A 17,645-nucleotide genomic window follows, 5' to 3' on the forward strand; every position below is an offset into this window, starting at 1 on the left:
AATGTGAAGTTATTGAGGAACATAAACCATTTCTTATATTCCAATATTTAGTGAAAAGTTTAAAACAACTTTCTAAAATAACGGGGAAAAGGAGAAAAATATAGTAGCTGTCTATAAGGGTTATGGGAATTTTTTTTTTTTTCAGTTTTGTCTCCAGATCTGCCTTTTCTTCTGAGCTCTGGACTAGTGTATCCAGTTTCCTAACCCCCATTTCCACTTAAGTGGCTCATAATCATCTCTGTATGTTAGAAACATCCTCACCCTTCACTGCCAATCTGTACGTACTCTTTCTCCAGTTTTCTTTTCTTAGTAACTGGGACCACCAGCTGCTCATTTTCTTAAGTCAGAAATCTTTTATTCTTATCTTCTCATCACCAGGTTTCATAGATTTGTGTTCTAGATACAAAGCTCTCCAATCCATTCACTGCTGCCATTGCCACTGTGACTAATAGGTCTAGGCCATCCTTGGACCGGGGAGGTCTCCTCATACCTGTTTTCCTAGCATTGTCTTAGTTCCTATTTTGTTTTGTAGCTTTATCTTCCTAAAAGCCAAAGCCAGTCATGACACTCCCCTTTTAAGCCCATTGGTGGCACCCCGTACCCCTGAGGGGGAACTCTCAGTCCTTCGACTGCCAGTCTCCTCTCTGCTGTCATTGCCCTGCCTTTCTTTAATTTCTTAGTTCATATGTGTGCAGTTTCGTGAATTTTTTTAATGTCTGAATGTACCCAGGTAACCAGCACCCAGGTCAAGAAGAAGGACTTTACTAATACCCCAGAAGCCCCCTTGATTGTCTCTCCGAGTCACTAAAAGTCTTATAATACCCAGCACACATCAAAACAGGAGCAGGAGCAAGGTCTTATCCTGCTCAGTTTTGAACCATAATGCCACATGACTCTGTAGTGGGGATCAGGCAGATCGATGGGGCAGAATGGGAAGCGCGGATGAGAGACTCATCCTAGTGCAAACTTGATGTGCAGCAGAGGGGGCACCGTAGGGCAGTGAAAGTTAGGACAGGTCGCTCTGGAGTGGCCTCAGGACACCTCGCTGGTCTCCATGGGAGTAGGGGTGGGGGAAGAGATGCTATCCCACAAACAAAATATATTCCAGGTGAATTAAAGACTAAATGTGAAAACAGAACTCTCAAACTTCTAGAATAACATATCATGAATATTTTGGGGCTTCCTTGATAGCTCAGTTGGTAAAGAATCCACCTGCAATGCAGGAGACCCCAGTTCAATTCCTGGATTAGAAAGATCCTCTGGAGAAGGGATAGGCCAGCCACTCCAGTTTTCTTGGGCTTCCCTTGTGGCTCAGCTGGTAAAGAATTCATCTGCAATGTGGGAGACCTGGGTTTGATCCCTGGGTTGGGACGATCCCCTGGAGAAGGTAAAAGCTACCCACTCCAGTATTCTGGCCTGGAGAATTCCATGGACTATACATGGGTCGCAAAGAGTCGGACACAACTGACCGACTTTCACTATCACAAATATTTTACACTTTGGGGTAGAGAAGGACGTTTTTTAAAAGACATTTAAAATTGTTATCAGGAATAAACATTGAATTTTTAAATATTTTATTGAAATACAGTTGATTTGCAGTGTTGTGTTAACTTCTGTGAACAGCAGAGTGACTCAGTTATGCATACATATTTTCTTCTCCGTATTCTTTATCATTGTGGTTTATCGCAGGGTATTGACTGCAGTTCCCTGGGTTATACAGTAGGCGCTTGTTGTTTATCCATCCTGTGGTATGTAATAGTTTGCATCTATTAATTCCAAGCTTTCAGTACCTCCCTCCCCCACACCCCTGATAGATTTTTTTGAAGACGAAAACTGTCAGGAATAAGGATCAATAGATTTTCTCTTACAAAATATAAAAAGACGTGTATAACAAAAGATACCACAGTTTAAAAAAAAGACCGGGAAAAGATACTTGCAGCAGCAAAGTCAAAATTAGTACCCAGAATATATAAAGAACTTAAGGAAAAAAATCCAAAAGGAAAATGGACATATGATGTTTATTTATTCAGTTTTCTAAATTTTTACTTTTTAGGCCACACTGCCTGGCATGTGGGATCTTACTTTTCCAACCAGGGTTGGAACCTGCATTGGAAGTGCAAAGTCTTAACCACTGGACTGCTGGGGAAGTCTGACATATGATATGGTTTTTTTTTGGGCGGCGGGGGGAGAAACAACTTTATTTTTTAATTTTTTTTTTATGATATGTTTTTAAAAAAGCATTTTACAAAATAAAAACTCAAATGGCTAATAAACCTAGATGAGGTGCTCAAACTCATGAAGTACCAGGAAATGCAAACTGAATCATCAATATTGATTTTCCCCCAAACTGGGAAAAATGAAATGTCTAATGACATCAAGGTTCAGTAAGGATGTAAGGAAACTACTTTGGGAATTCATTTGTCAGTTTCTACTAAAATTGAAAATGTGCACACCCTGTGTCCTAGGATTTCCCATCTAGATGTATATACCCTTAATCCCCACCCAGATAATACATAACGTATGTGCAAGGGGGGCTTCCCTGGTGGTCCATTGGTTGAGAATCCACCTTGCAATACAAGGGACACCAGTTGGATCCCTGATCGGGGAAAGTCCCACATGCCACGGAGCAGCTGAGCCTGTGCATCACAGCTACTGAGTGCATTCTAGAGCGCGAGAACCACAACTGCTGAGCCCACTTGCTGCGGCTGCTGAAGCCTGCATGCCCTAGAACCCATGCTTCGCAGCAAGAGAAGCCACTGCAGGCAGGAGCCTGTGCACCGCAACTAGAGAAAGCCTGTGTGCAGCAGTGAGGACCCAGCACAGCCAAAGCATAAGAGAAATAAATACGTCTTGAAAATAGCACAGTTTAAAGAAAAAAAAAAAGAGATGTACAAGGAATTCTCATAACTGTGTTGTCACAGGAAATGATTGGAAATGACCTGAATCCCAGGAATGATTGGGATTTACCTGAATGCCCAGGTGATGCTTTGGGCAAATAGATGTACATGTGATAGAACACAAGCAGGTAAGATGAGGAACCAGAGCATATTCAATGTGTCAACACAGATAGGGCCTCAAAGAAGGCAATGCTGTCTGAAAAATGCAGGTTGCCAGATGTACACATACGTTGTAACACAGTTTATCAAACTTTTAAAAACATCATGATACTGTATTGATGTTTATGGTTATGGATATGAACTTGGGAAGGGATGGTCGAGGGGAATAGGATTTATTCTCTTCCTCTTCCTGCTCCTTGCCCTCTCTCTGTTCTGATGGCTCTAAAGCAGCTTCGATGTAGACACGTCGTAGTTGTGAGCAGTGGGTAGATGGATATTTGTTGTTATTCCTTTTATTTTTCTAGAGCGAAGGGGATTTTGAGCCTCCTGGGGGAAAGGGCTTTCTTGTCTCGCTGACCATTGATTGTCTGTCCTTGGGGAGATTTCTGGCTTCCCTGTGGTGGAAGAAGAGGTTTCCTTATTCCTGGACTGTAAGGAGGCTGTTGGGAGACTTTTTTTTTTGAGAGTGAGTCTTTTATCACTTAGTCATTAGTGGCATTTTGTAAATACTAGTTTATTTACATTTGAATTAAATCAAAGTTGAATGAGTGATTAGTGTGTTTGACTTTCTTGGTTCCTATTAATCTGAAATTTTGTGTCTTCTATTTGTATAGAGAAATACAGTTTACAGAGTGCCTTCCTTATATATATCTTATTTGATATGGTAACATGATCGCTTAAAAGGGAGTGTTGGAAATTAGGTTAGATGCTAAGTCACTTCAGTTGTGTCCGACTCTGTGCGACCCCATAGACAGCAACCACCAGGTTCCCCCATCCCTGGGATTCTCCAGGCAAGAACACTGGAGTGGGTTGCCATTTCCTTCTTCAAGGTTAGATGAGGGTCCTGCAATTAATATATTGCTGGCAAATAATAATTGTTGTAAATAACTATTTTTTAGTGATTATAAGTTAGTACATGGTCTTTGTTAGGAATTTAGAAAATACAGATTCCTAACAAAGACCATGTACTAATTTGTTTCCCATGTTAGCAAGGTAATGCTCAAAATCCTTCAAGCTAGGCTTTGGCAGTTCATAAACTGAGAAATTCCAGATGTTCAGGTTGGATTTAGAAAAGGCAGAGGAACCAGAGATCAAATTGCCAGTGTTCTTTGGATTATAGAGAAAGCAAGGGAATTCCAAAAGAAATCTGCTTCATTGACTACACTAAAGCCTTTGTGTGGATCACAGTAAACTGGAAAACTCTTCCAGAGATAGGAACACCAGACCACCTTACCTATGTCCTGAGAAACTTGTAGGCAGGACAAGAAGCAACAGAACCTTACATGGAACAACTGACTGGTTCAGAATTGGGAAAGGAGTATGTCAAGGCTGTATATTGTCACTCTGCTTATTTAATCTCTATACAGAGTATATCATGCGAAATGCTGGACTGAATGCCTCTCAAGCTGGAATCAAGATTGCTGGGAGAAATATGTACAACCTCAGATATGCAGATGATACCACTCTAATGGCAGAAGGCAAAGAGGAACTAAAGAGCCTCTTGATGAGGGTGAAAGAGGAGAGTGAAAAAGCTGGCTTAAAACTCAACATTCAATAAACTCAGATTATGGCTTCTGGTCACATCACTTCATGGCAAGCAGATGAGGAAAAGTGGAAACAGTGACAGATTTTATATTCTTGGGCTCCAAAATCACTGTGGACGGTGACTGCCACCATGAAATTAAAAGACATTTGCTCCTTGGAAGAAAAGCTATGACAAACCTAGATAGTGTATTAAAAAGCAGAGACATAGCTTTGCCAACAAAGGTCTGTACAGTCAAAGCTGTGGTTTTTCCTGTAGTTGTGTATGGATGTGGGAGTTAGATCATGAGGAAGGCAGAGCACCGAAGAACTGATGCTTTTGAAGAGTGGTCCCTTGGACAGCAAGATCAAACCAGTTGACAAGCCTAAAGAAAATCAGTCCTGAATATTCATATATTCATTGGAAGGCTTGATGCTGAAGCTCCGGTACTTTGGCAACTTGATGCAAAGAGCCAACTCATTTGCAAAGACCCTGATGCTGGGAAAGGTTGAGGGCAGGAGGAGAAGGGGATGATGGAAGATGAGATGGTTGGATGGCATCATCAACTCAATGGGCATGAGTTTGAGGCAACTCTGATAGATGGCGAAGGACAGGGAAGCCTGGTGTGCTGCAGTCCTTGGGGTTGCAAAGAGTCAGATGTGACTGAGCGACTGAACAACAAAGTGAAAGAAACAATGAATAGAATTTTAAAATACAAACGAAAAACAAACACTAGCAAAAATAATGATGTGGATTTGGGAAGAACCAAATCCAAGTTTTAGAAAAATGCTTAGCCTAGTGTTTTGTATTTAGGATCTATGTGATAACTGAACATTTGGGCAGATAATTCCCATTATGAAACTCATGACTTTACACAACGTGAAGTGCCTTTGTGGAACCTCAGCTTTGGGAGTATCCACTGATCCCATTGTTCTGTTGGCCTTACAATTTGTGGACTGAGCTGAGATTGGAGTCACAACTCTGAGACAGTTTGAAGTGATGGGCAGGTGTCTCTTGTTGTCCTTCGGAGGGAGGAGCCAAGTGTATTCTTGGAGCAGCTTTGGTTACTTCCCCCTCCCCACCCCCCTCCCTGTTTTGAGTGCCTGCTGGATGCCAGGCCTTGTACTTGAAGGAAGGATAGGAGGATGACTAAAACGTTGTTCTTCCTTCCCTGGAATTCACGTTCCAGCAGGCCATCGAGTCTGCCCCCGAGACCCTTCCAAATGCACTGGACTGAATCGAATCTATTGTGTGTTTCCCTCTGCAAAACTGTTGCTGTCGTATGAATTTCTGATGAGTCTTCTTCAGCTTTTGGAGCAAGATCAGGTCCCACAGTGGTCAATATTACTGAATATATGGAGACATTGATTAGCTGACAAGGAACTAGATATCACAGTTTTCCAAGCAAATGAATAGGTTTACTAATCAACTTCTCCAGATTACTAATTCTTCTACTGCACATCTTTTCAGGATGACGTGAGGCATAAGGTTCATCTGAACACTTTTGGATTCTTCAAGAATGGGTACATGAAGGTGAATGTCAGTAGCCTTTCAGTGAATGAACCTAAAGGAGCCACAGACAAGGACTTAACTGTAAGTGCCTTTCCAGGAGCAACGGTAAACCCTTTTCTGTTGCTTAGGTAAGAGCGTCCCCCATTTTTAAATATGAAATATTAGAATATGTAGAAAATTAAACTTGTGAGCAGGCATCAGTAGTTTTATTTTTTAACACTGAAGTTACAATTCTTGAATAATTTCAGTTACAACTGATCCTTCTTACAAAATACATGCTAAGAAAACCGAGAGGAAGGCCAGGCCAAAATAATCACCTTTTCTTCTCTTGGGCTCAGAAAGGTATGGACGTTGGGGCATCAGTGGTAATTCACTTCTACCGTTTTCACCTCTTAGATTGGATTCAGCCTAGACCGAACAAAGAATGATGGCTTTTCTTCTTATCTGGTGAGCATCAAGTGTGTGACCTGAACGCTCCCTACACTTGAGCCCAAGGCCCTGGGTGGGAACACCCTGCCCCCGTCAGTGCTGTTTCTTGAGGTGGCAGCTTCGACTTCCAAGCGTCTCTGAGCAGCCACAGTTGTGTTTTTTGAGTAGGGGCTGGGCCACTTACTTGCTTTGTTCATGTAAACTTTTTGTTCTTGTTTAGTGTGACTGAATAACATGATGTATAATTGGGTCTTCCTTTCTCAGGATGAAGATGTAAATTACTGTATTTTAAAGAAACAGTCTGCCTCTGTCACCCTTTTAATCCTAGACATCTCCAGAAGTGAGTAAGTAATGCTAATAATCCTTCAGTTCAACCCTCGAGTAAAGTTGGGGGGAGTTTGGTAGTTAAGCTAAGACGTGTACCATCTGCCACACGCCAAATACTTGGCCGAGTGCTGGAGATTAGGTGGAGGTGCAGTCCTGGAGGAGCTTCTAGATGCGGCAGCAGCAATACCAGTGCTGGCAGCAAACCGGAGGAGCAGTCGGGCAGAGGGACGGTGGTTCGTGGGCAGGAAGGGAAGGCTTCAGAGAAGTGTTGGCGCAGCCAGCTTTCTCATGAGGAGACTTTGCAGAGGAATAAGAAAGGGAAGCGCATTCCGGGCAAAGAGAACGTGTTACACTGAGGCAGAGTAGCGTGCGCTAGCATGGCACGTGTTCAGTGAAGTGAGTGCGTTGTTCGCGCCAGCTAAGGGGAAGAGGGAGGTTTCTGCCTATCCTGTGCTGGACGTGCTCCCCTTGATGTGTGTGATAGTGCCAACTGAGGGCACGTGTCCACTCCGGCATCGAAACTTGTGGGCCCCTCCTCAGGTGGGATGGGTCTCACAAAATTGGGGTCTGGTCAGCAGGGAGAGGGAGGAAATGCATCTTACATGGGCTGTGAATCGTTTTTACTGCTCTTCACCTGCTCCCCGAGGCCTCGTTTTAACATCTTACTGGGTTTTTTTTTAACCTCTTGTTCCTTTTCCCTTGTGCACGAAATATAGGAAAGATGGGGAAAGAATAGTCATTTCTCCTAATTCTCCATGTTAGAATAATCAGTCATTTATATTTCCTTCTAAACTTGTTTCCTAAGTCCAGAACATTTGATTTTAAAAATCCATAGTCATTTTATAATTTTATAAGCATCCCTGTTCATTCAGCTTGATCATCATCAATTTGTTGAACACATTACACATACTTAGGGAGGAAATATATACCTCAGAATCAAATGGTTGCTACAGACTGAAACTTTAGAGTAAGGCTGCCCCAGCTGCTGACTAGCTTACTACTCTTGGGCAAATTCTTTACCCTTTTAGCTTCCATTTCAGCATCTGTAAAAGGCAGATAATAGAATCTGCATCATAGTCCATCATGGACTGCGTGAGACGATGGGCTTAGAGCTGGAAACAACACCTACCCGCCATAAGCTTTACTTTGGTCTCTTTTTCTTCGGTCTTACTTGAATATAGAGTGAAGATAAGATCTCCACCAGAAGCTGGTGCCCAGTTACCAAAGATCATCTTTACCAAGGATGAGAAGGTTGTTGGTCAGAGCCAGGAGCCTGGTGTTAACCCTGTCTCATCAGGCAGCCAGGCTCCGAAAGCACAAGGTAACTGTAAGGTAGACACTAGCCTTTCCTTCACTACCTTGCTTCCTAGATCCATTTTTGTTCCTACTTAAAAACAAACATGATTTTATTTAGCATTATTTTACTTTGGAGGTGATATTAAAATGCATAACAAAGAAAAATGCAGGAAAGATGGAGAAAGAATAGTCATTTCTCCTTATTCTCCATGTTAGAATAATCAGTAATTTCTGTTTCCTTCTAAACTTGTTTCCTAAGTCTAGAACATTTGATTTTAAAAATTCATAGTCATCTTATAATTTTATAAGCATCCCTGTTCACTCAGCATAAAATTTTTTTATACTTATCAGATGCCCCATTAAATGGATACTATAGTTTGCTTGGCATTTTCCCTTAAAGAGACATAGTTCCATTTCAATGCTATTATAAAGCATTGCTGCATCAGACGTCTTTATTTGTAGATTTTTTTTTTTTTTTCATATGTAGAACGTTTTTTTTTTAGGCTGAGTTCCAGGAACTGGAATTTCTGGTTCAATGGATATGAATACTTTTGGGAACATTGATACATATTTTCATTCCTTTCCACATGAGTTGTGTGAATTTATACTCCTTTTGGGAAATATATAATCATAGCACCCACATCACCAAGTCCTAGCCAGCAGTGGGTTTTTGGTTGTGTTTGTTTTTTAAATCCTAAAGTGAAAGGCAAAGGGGTGTCCTTGGTTTTGAAGTCACTCTTATTACTGAGATCGTACTTTTTCTCCCTATGTTGATTTACCAGTTTAGATTTATCACCTCTTTTATTGACCATCAGGTTTATCTAGTAATTTATATGAGTTCTTTAAAGATAACATTATTAGTTACAGTATTATTTATGTATTATTTTCTCAGTTTGTCAAAGTTCTAGCACACACTAAACGACGTGCAGAGTGTCCCACGTGTGCGATGGTGCGGCTCCATGTATGTGCACCATCTTCTCCTTGTCTAGGTTCCTTGAGCTCACGTGACCATTCCCTAGGCAGAACATTTTCGTCCTTCTTTTTATTCTGAAACTCTCTCCCTTCCTACATAGTTTGAGAGTTTCTTCCTGAGAAAGAACGATTTAAGTAAAAATAAGACACAGAGGCCCTCTTTTTTCATTGAAAGAAATCATTAGCAATCTTTACACTCCTTGCCGTGAGAAAAAATTATGCTTTATGCTAGTAATATTTGCTGTTTTTTCTACATATGTAAATAAATCTCATACGTATATATTTTAAACAGTGATCTGGTTTCAAGTGTCATTACTTAGAAAAAAAGAAAGTCATTCCACATGGCATCTTTGGCAGTTACATGCACTAGGTTATTTAAAGACGATTTCTTTCGTTGATGCTGAGTGTTGCCATTTATTAAATTGTGTTCATAATAGAACATGTCCAATTTGCGGCTTCTACAGCTCAAGAATGTTTGGTGTTCTGAGGAGTTACAAGTTTGTAAGATGGCATGTGGCCTCACCATTTTGTTTATTTGTTTGAATTATTTGATGTTAGATGAGCTAGAGTCTCATAAAGTGATACTGTAATATACTTATAAGCTGAATCATGCAATAATATCTTTTAAATGATTCTTCTTTTAGAAAGTGGAAAGTCTAAAAGAAGTACCGTGGATTCAAAGGTAAGAACTAACCCCAGCCTGTGCTATCAGCTTTTCCAGGTGTGTGTGCTCACACGCATGTAGGACTGTCCTTATACATATGTATACACACACACACATACATCTGCATGCTCAGTCTGCAGACGCTTGCCTTCTGTTTGAGGAGAGAACTTGGACACTCTGAAATAATTTCAGAGTAAGACTGAGTGCGGAGTTACACAGCCCTTATGTGATAGAAGCTCAGATGGTGAGGGAGAGGGAAGGGGGGTATCTGAGAGTCGCCTGGAGGGAGATGTCACCGGGGCTTGAAGTGTGGTGGATTGTTTGGGGAAGAAGATGAGAAGAAAGGGGCTGAAGACCATGATGAGCAAAGACTGGAAGTGGACATGAGCACTGACGAGTGCTGGGCACTGGCCTGCTGAAAGTAAAACATAACATATATTTGGGACCAGAGAGAGGGATCTTAGATTATAGAGGGCCAAAAAATTGAAGATATCGATGCACAGAAAACAGGAAGTCATCGTGTGTCCTTGGTCAGGATGGAACGTGATACAGAACGTGTTAAGGGAAAGTCGTTGTTCAGAAGAAACGTGCAGGGTGGCGGTGGTGAGGGGGCCGGGGACCTGAGAGGGGCCAGGAGGAGTGCCGTCGTAACCGTGCAGGTTTCGGGTGTTGAGCATCTGAGCCAGAGCCAAGCTTCGGAATGTGGAGGAAGTGAGCAGCAGGCTGGGAGGCCAGGGCGGCGGGGAGCGGGGAGAAGAGGTAGGTTGCTTTCCTACCCCCAGCGAGGTGGGGAACAGGAATAACAGAAGGACACGTGGGAAAGTTTTAGTTTGGGTTATCTTAATATTTGAGTGATGGAGCATCCAGATGGCAGGGTTTTATTTTAACAGCTTTATTGAAGTAAAATTGATACACTACACACTGTGTGTATTTAAAGTGGCGGTTCAGTGAGTTTTGACTTGCACGTGCACCTGTGAAACCACCACCACGACGTATCCGTCCCCCTCCTGTCCTTAGGTGCCGCTGATCTGTCCCTAGATTCTCTCATTTAGTGTAGTTCTCTGAGGTTCCTCTGTGTCGTTGCACTTCTCAGTAGTTCCTTCTTTTTGTTACTTAGCTTTAGTCCATTGTGCCCGCGGCAGTATGTCGGTCGTTTGACGTTGGGCGTGGAGGCCAGGTGCTGTGTTGAGGTGTGGCCTGGGTTGGCGTTCGTTGTCTTACTAAAGCTGCAAGACTAGAGAGGTCTTACTAAAGCTGCAAGACTAGAGAGGTGCTCAGCGGGGAGCAGGGGGCTGTTGGGGCGACAGGAGAGGTAACTAAGAAAAGGAAATGGGTAAAGGTTTACCTTTTTTTGTAAAACAGGATTTCATTCATATTGAAAAGATGGTGAATTTCTTTTCCAGTGAGCTTTTGAAGACCAGTGAGTGAATCTAGTATTTTAGAAAAACATGTTTTGGAGCTTTTAAATTTTTATTTTTACTAGCATGTTTTTTTGGATGGTCTCATCTAAAATAGGTTGTTAATGTCTTTTTTAGGCAACAGGAGAGAAATCCTTTTCTGTTCATAATAATGATGGGGCGGTTTCATTCCAGGTACGTAATCTCTTTGAGTCAAGCTTTGTAGAATTTATCTCTGCCATGTAAAAGGGTGAATTTTTAAAGAAACTTTCAATTTAGGAATAATAACTTACATATGCTGTGTGCCAGTCATTTGAATATAGTAACTCTCTCCGTAACAAACCTCCAAGGTGGATATTGGTACCCGCCGCTTATCAAATCATGTATCTCTGAGAGAGAATAACTGTATATCCAGTGTGAGCATCAAGGCCCAGGTTCCAACCCGGTTCTCCCTGGCTGTCCCCACAACTCTGCCTGTCTAATCCCACGCTGCCTCCCATTCAGAGTGTGTCAGAAACCCAGGATTCTACACCTGAAAGGATGATTGTCATCTTTTGGATGATGTTGTCATTTCAGAGACGAGTTCACTGAGACTTAGAGGCCTGAGTGAGCTGCTCAGCCGTCACCGTCGTTAACTGCACATGAGTGCTCGTGGCAGCATCACAGCCTGTGCGTGGGGTGTGGGGTAGGACACTGAATTGGATCTCAGAGCCCACGTGCTAGGTGGTGACCTTGGACAACTCACTTAACCTCTGAACCTCACTCTTTAATCATCTGAAAATGGAAAATGATGACACCCATCTCACAGGGTGGTTAGGTATATCATTTTTTAAAAATAAAAGTGCTTTGTAAAGCACTGTACAAATAGTCTCTTATCATTAACTTGTAAGAATCACTACCTCTTTTTCTAATCAGTTTTCATTAACTGAGGCATCATTTACTTCGAGTGAAATGCACAGCTCCTGAGTGTGTGGTTCTGTCATTTCTGACAATGGCCTGCACCCCTGCCCTTACCCGTGCTCAAGATTCTCTGTATTTGTATCACTTCTGAAAGGCCCCCGCCCCTGCATCTGCAGGTCTGAGTTCTCACCGTAGGTTCTTTTGCTGCTCTAACAGTGTTGATGTTATTTAACTTTAGTAGCCATTGGTATTAACAGCTGACTTGAGAGTTTTTGGGGTGCTCATCTGCTCTGAACCCTCAGCAGCTTCCCCTCTGTCTCACAGTAGAAGCCCAAGTCCTCCTGCTGGTCTCTGAGCACACGTGGTCTGGCTGCTGTCGACTCTGACCTCAGTTCCTGTTTCCTCCCCACCCTCTGTGTATTACTGTTCTGCAGCCACACAGGCCACCTTGCTGCTCCTAGAGAAGATAAAGCCTTGGCTTCTGCTCTGGCAGTACCCACTGGAGAAAAGCTTGTCCACAGAGTCTTCATTATTACTTTCTTCCTCCTTCACGTCTTGGCTCAAATGTCACCTTTTCAGCAAAGCTTCCTCCAGTTGCACTGTTTTAAATGCAGCCCCCTCCTCCCTGCCCCCCGGCTCTACCTTTTCCCTTAATACTTCTTTCCAGCGTACAGCATACTGTATTTGTTTGTTATACTTATTGTCTCTCTCTCTTTAGAAGGTAACTATACTATAGGCAGGGATTTCTGTCTGCTTTCTTGCTGCTCTGTGTGAAATTCCTCATCTTGGGCCTGGCCCTAGTAGTCTTCCTGTCAGTAATTACTGAGATGAATGAATGTATGAACGAATGTCAGACATCCTGCTAAGTACTCACACCTTACCTTGTCTCAGTTCATCCTCCCAGCAAGCTATGAAAGTCGGTACTTGTATTAGTCCCCTTTTACAGATGTCTCTTTTTTTCACTTCTTTAAACTTTGGAGGTACGGTACCTATAGAAGAGCGTATCGTACTTACCTTGAGTACATATGATGGTCAGTAATCACCTTCATAGCCATCACCTGGAACAGGAGCTAGCCCAGTGCTTACCATGCCTGTGTCCCTCATGTTCTTCTCTAGAGTGACTCCTGTCATGAAAGATGTTACCATAACCATTTCCTTGTTTTCTTCATTGTTCACCACTTGTATATGTAGCCCTAAACAGTATATTAATATTTTAGACTTACAGTAAAATATTCCCTAGAATTGATCAAGCAGTCACATTCTGTGATTATATATATGTGTGTATATGTATAAATAACATTTTTTGATTTACATTAAGCTTCACTTGAATACATGAAATATATTGAAAAACAAAGAAAAATCTCTAAACATAGTAGATGTAGCCTCTGTTACTGTTGTCTAAAATCATACAGGTACATTTTGATGAGGAAATACTGGTCCTTTAGTTTTTCAAGTACCAGAAGAACCTCCTTTCTTTCTTAGAAGTATTTTTTACCTAAAGGGCAAAACAGTAATGTGTGGGCTTGAAAGCTAGATAACCGCATCTTAAGTTAGCTCTGCAGACTTCGGCAAAAACCCATCACTGATGGATAGATAGGTGATAAAGGAAGTGTAGTAAAGTGTAGAGTCTAGGTAGTGGGTACATAGGTATTGACCGTATAATCCAGTCTACTTTTCTGTTAGCTTGAAAATCGTTAAAATATTAGGAGGGTATCATAGAATAAGAAAACGTGTATTGGAACTCTGCTCTAGGAGAGTTTGATTAACTTAAGTAAACAGTCTGTTTTCTTCTGTTCGTAGTATTCATGATTTCTTTCTGAGATTTAAAAATTTAGCTGAGAATTTGGGTATCCTTAAACTTTTTTCTTCTTCATTTTCAGTTTTTCTTTAACATCAGCACTGATGACCAAGAAGGCCTCTACAGTCTTTATTTTCATAAGTGTCTTGGAAGTGACGCTTGGTCTAATGACAAGTTTTCGTTCAGCCTCGATGTGAGTACCATGTGAAAACTGCTCCACATAGAAGTTGTCAGCTGTGTGAACTGCAAGATGCTTGTTTCTTTCTAAGAGCAGTTTTAAGAACATTTAAGCAGAGTTAGAGAAAAACATGGCCAGAATAACATTTCTGCCAGTGGGCAGCATACTTTAGCAGAGGACTCTTCAAAAGGAAATATAAAGGATTTATATTAGGATGTGTTTACACTTCAGCCTGTGCATTAAGAATGTGGTTGTTCGGACTTCCTACGTGGTCCAGTGGTTAAGACTCTGCACTAACAAGGCGGGGATGCAGGTTCGATACCTGGTTCAGGGAACTGAGACCCCAACACCTCAGGGTGCAGCCAGAAAACAAAGTGTCCCAGCGTCTGTAAGTCATCGATACTCTGTTTCCGAAAAGAATATGGTTGTTACCTTCCGGTACTCACTTTCTTGAGCTTCTGTGAAATGGCAGAGATTCCAAATTACTGAATATGGGATGATCTGTTCCTGAAAAGTGAAAATAGTCTCATGTTGGTTTCAGATCGAGATCACAGAGAAGAATCCTGACAGCTACCTCTCAGCAGGAGAAATTCCTCTCCCCAAATTGTACATTTCCATGGCCTTCTTCTTCTTTCTCTCTGGGACCATCTGGATTCACATCCTTCGAAAACGACGGTAAATTATCACCTTCTTGAGCCCTTCAGCCCCCAGGGTTTGGGGATGTGTTTGTTTAATTTCACCTGTTGCTGTCTTCTGAACCAAGAGACCTTGTCACTAGCAGTCCCGTTTTCTTCAAAGGGCATCTTCCCTGAAACAAGGGGGACTCTGCAGAAGCCTTACAGTGTGGGAGGCCTTTGCATGCCATGATGTTTGTTTACTTCCTTTTGCTTGGTTTAAAAAGCAAATCCAAATATTTCAGTAATATACAATCGAAGTAAAATATATAAGCAAAGTGTTTCCATAGCAAGGTCTGGAGAAGGAAATGGCAACCCACTGCAGTTCTCTTGCCTGGGAAATCCCATGGATGGAGGAGCATGGTAGGCTAGAGTCCATGGGGTCACAAAGAGTTGGACATGACTGAGCGACTGAGCGACTTCACTTTCCATAGCAAGGACACCCCAGCTCAGGACTCAGAGTGAATGCATTGGTCACATTCAGGGGCTATTTGTTCTTAAGACAAGAGGCGTGACCGTGGCCCAGGGCCTGGTGGGAGCCTGGAGCTGCTGCCGAGCTCTGAAGGCCCAGCCGGGGTAGACACTGCCCTCCAGAGGCTCGAGAAAACCTCTTCAAGGCCTACCTGCCTGACTCTTGGCCTTTCTCCTGAAACCCCCAAGGCTTTAACTTCCTCTTCTTGGTATTTGAGGGGAGCAGCAGCGTATGAGTGGAACTAGTGATTAATTCTGTGTCCCTCCCCCAAAGTGGAAACGAAATGCTAGTTTTCAGTTAAAGAATAGTGTTTGTTATAAAGCCCATAAACTGTGTAAAGGAAGGTATGGAAATACAGTATCATAATAGAGATTTAAATTCACACAATAAATGAGTACCCCAAATACCAGATGCCTCCTTCTCTGGAACAGTGGGCCAGAAATGGAGACCTCTAAGCCCTGGTAGCCTGCCTGTCTTCTAGTGGACATGGCTCAGCTCGAATACTGGGCTCTGCTGGGTGCGGTTTGCTGTTTCCTGTTTGTTGTAAATCTTTTACACCCACTGGATGCAAAGAACGTCTTGTTTGCTTGTGAAGGACTCTACATAATCATGTTTGGACTAGAGATCGGGAAACCATTAATAAGAAAAAAAGAATCCTGCAAATTCAGGCCATAAAAGATGGTGGAGGGTGGTTTTTTTTTTTTAAAGGTTTTGCTCTTACCTTTAGTAGACAAGTAAGAACTAGGAGTTGGAAACCTGGTTTTCAAATGTAAATGCTGACTGTTGTTGCTACTGATTGAAGTGTACCTGGTTTCACTCTGTAATTCTCTTTTTCCTCAGCTGCAGAACTGGAACAGTCATAATCTGCCATAATCTGCCTTCCTCTCAAAGTCTTAGATCTTCAGATTTCTTATGTGATTTCCCCTGAAATGATGTGTACAAGAGGGCTTTGCAAATCAGAGTGCTATGCAAAGATGAGGCACATGCAAAATAGCTTAGCCAGATGTTCAGTGGTATTTTAAATTCCCTTTATTTAGCGAGGCAACAGTCACTGGTTCACTTTTATATAAAACCGTGACGACAGTTTAAAACCCGTGGTTAAACGAGGCTGACCTGCTTTGGGCAGCATATTTTAAACTTCTTATTGAAGTGTAGTGTAGATCCAGAAACGTGTTGTTCTGGCCCTCTGCCCACCCCCACCCCCCATGTTTTTCCAGGAGTCTTGAGCCACGGGGGGTTGGTGATTTGAGTCACATCATGGTTGTGCCTCCAGGGCTCTTTGAGAGACTCGCAGCCCTTAGAGTTGGAGGGAGCTGAGAGACTTGGGCTTGTTGAGGCCTCGAGAGGGGAGGTGAGAGCCACAGTTGGCGTCCCGGGCACAGCTGGCCTGGGCCCATGTTGGTCTGCTGTGCCGTCGTGGCCTCTCTCACGTCCACGAGTTCTGTCGTGGCCCCGGAGCACGGGGAGCGGGGGAGGGAACACGGACAGCTGGCCCGCTTGGAGCCTCTCTCTGCCCAGCACGGTGCTGGGTGTAGTGCCATTTTCAGCAGAGGTTTCTGAGGCCTCGTGAGAGGAGGGTGGTCAGGGTAGAGCCCGTGTGTGAGCCCGGTTGCTGCCCCCCCGGAGCTCGAACTCTTGCCTGCCTTCACCTGCCATCGCCACTGTCCCCCAGGCTGCAGGTCGAGGGGGCCAGGCCGTGGGGGTGAGCCCAGCCCTTGCCGGCTCTGCAGCCTGGGTGAGTCTCGTGGCTATTGAGAACCGACAAACTCCTCTGGCCTTGACTTCCCTTTCGACCTTCAAGTAGGTAGGCCCTGGAGCAGGAAAGAACCAGGGAGGAAGCCAGCCCGGAAACTGGCGTGCGTCACTCACGACCCGCCCTCCTTATCGTTCTGTGCAAGGCCCTCTCCTGTTTGACTTCCTGTCCCCTCTCTCGTTCCTTCCCACCCACGGCCAGCCTCCCAAATGTGTTTCGTCTGTATTTTGGGGTATTTGTGTATCTTGATAAACAAATCATATTTATTGGTATTGAATGTATTTTTAATTTATATGAACTGTCCTGTCTGTAAGTATTGTTTTCGTACCTTGTTTCACTTGGTAACATCCTCTTTAAGATGTAAGCACATCGCTGCGTGCGCGCCCAGTTCATGGCTGTTCAGCTCCTTGTCATCCAGTGGGTGCCCCATTTAGCTTGCCCGCCCCCTTCATGGTGGACCCTTAGCTTGTCCTCATCTCCCTGCTCCCCTACCCTGTCACCTGCCCGCCTGCCTGTCCCCAGATGGCTTGGGCAGCCTCTGAGGTTCATTCTGGAAGGAGGCGCGCTGGGTGTGGGGCGTGCGCTGCTTCAGTTTCGCTGAGCGCTGCCAGGTTGCTTCCCGCAGGCCTGGGCGGGCGGTGCTGCCGCCGCACGCGCCAGCACTGACACCTGAGCCGGTGCCTGGTTTTCTCTGG

The 17,645-nt window shown here is 43.4% G+C and overlaps 1 protein-coding gene across 1 annotated transcript in view; it reads left to right on the top strand.

The window, feature by feature from the left end:
* The window catches only part of GPR107 (G protein-coupled receptor 107), a 56,521-nt gene that overhangs the window by 5,227 nt on the left and 33,649 nt on the right, over positions 1–17,645 (top strand). The window contains exons 2-9 of the mRNA XM_025261848.3: positions 6,049–6,171; positions 6,487–6,537; positions 6,784–6,863; positions 8,028–8,167; positions 9,759–9,796; positions 11,314–11,370; positions 13,956–14,066; positions 14,593–14,726. Of these exons, the coding sequence (XP_025117633.3) occupies positions 6,049–6,171; positions 6,487–6,537; positions 6,784–6,863; positions 8,028–8,167; positions 9,759–9,796; positions 11,314–11,370; positions 13,956–14,066; positions 14,593–14,726 (734 nt within the window). The remainder of the gene's footprint in view (positions 1–6,048; positions 6,172–6,486; positions 6,538–6,783; positions 6,864–8,027; positions 8,168–9,758; positions 9,797–11,313; positions 11,371–13,955; positions 14,067–14,592; positions 14,727–17,645) is intronic.

This window comes from Bubalus bubalis, chromosome 12, assembly GCF_019923935.1.
Source record: "Bubalus bubalis isolate 160015118507 breed Murrah chromosome 12, NDDB_SH_1, whole genome shotgun sequence".
In the NCBI taxonomy this organism is placed as follows: Eukaryota; Metazoa; Chordata; class Mammalia; order Artiodactyla; family Bovidae; genus Bubalus; species Bubalus bubalis.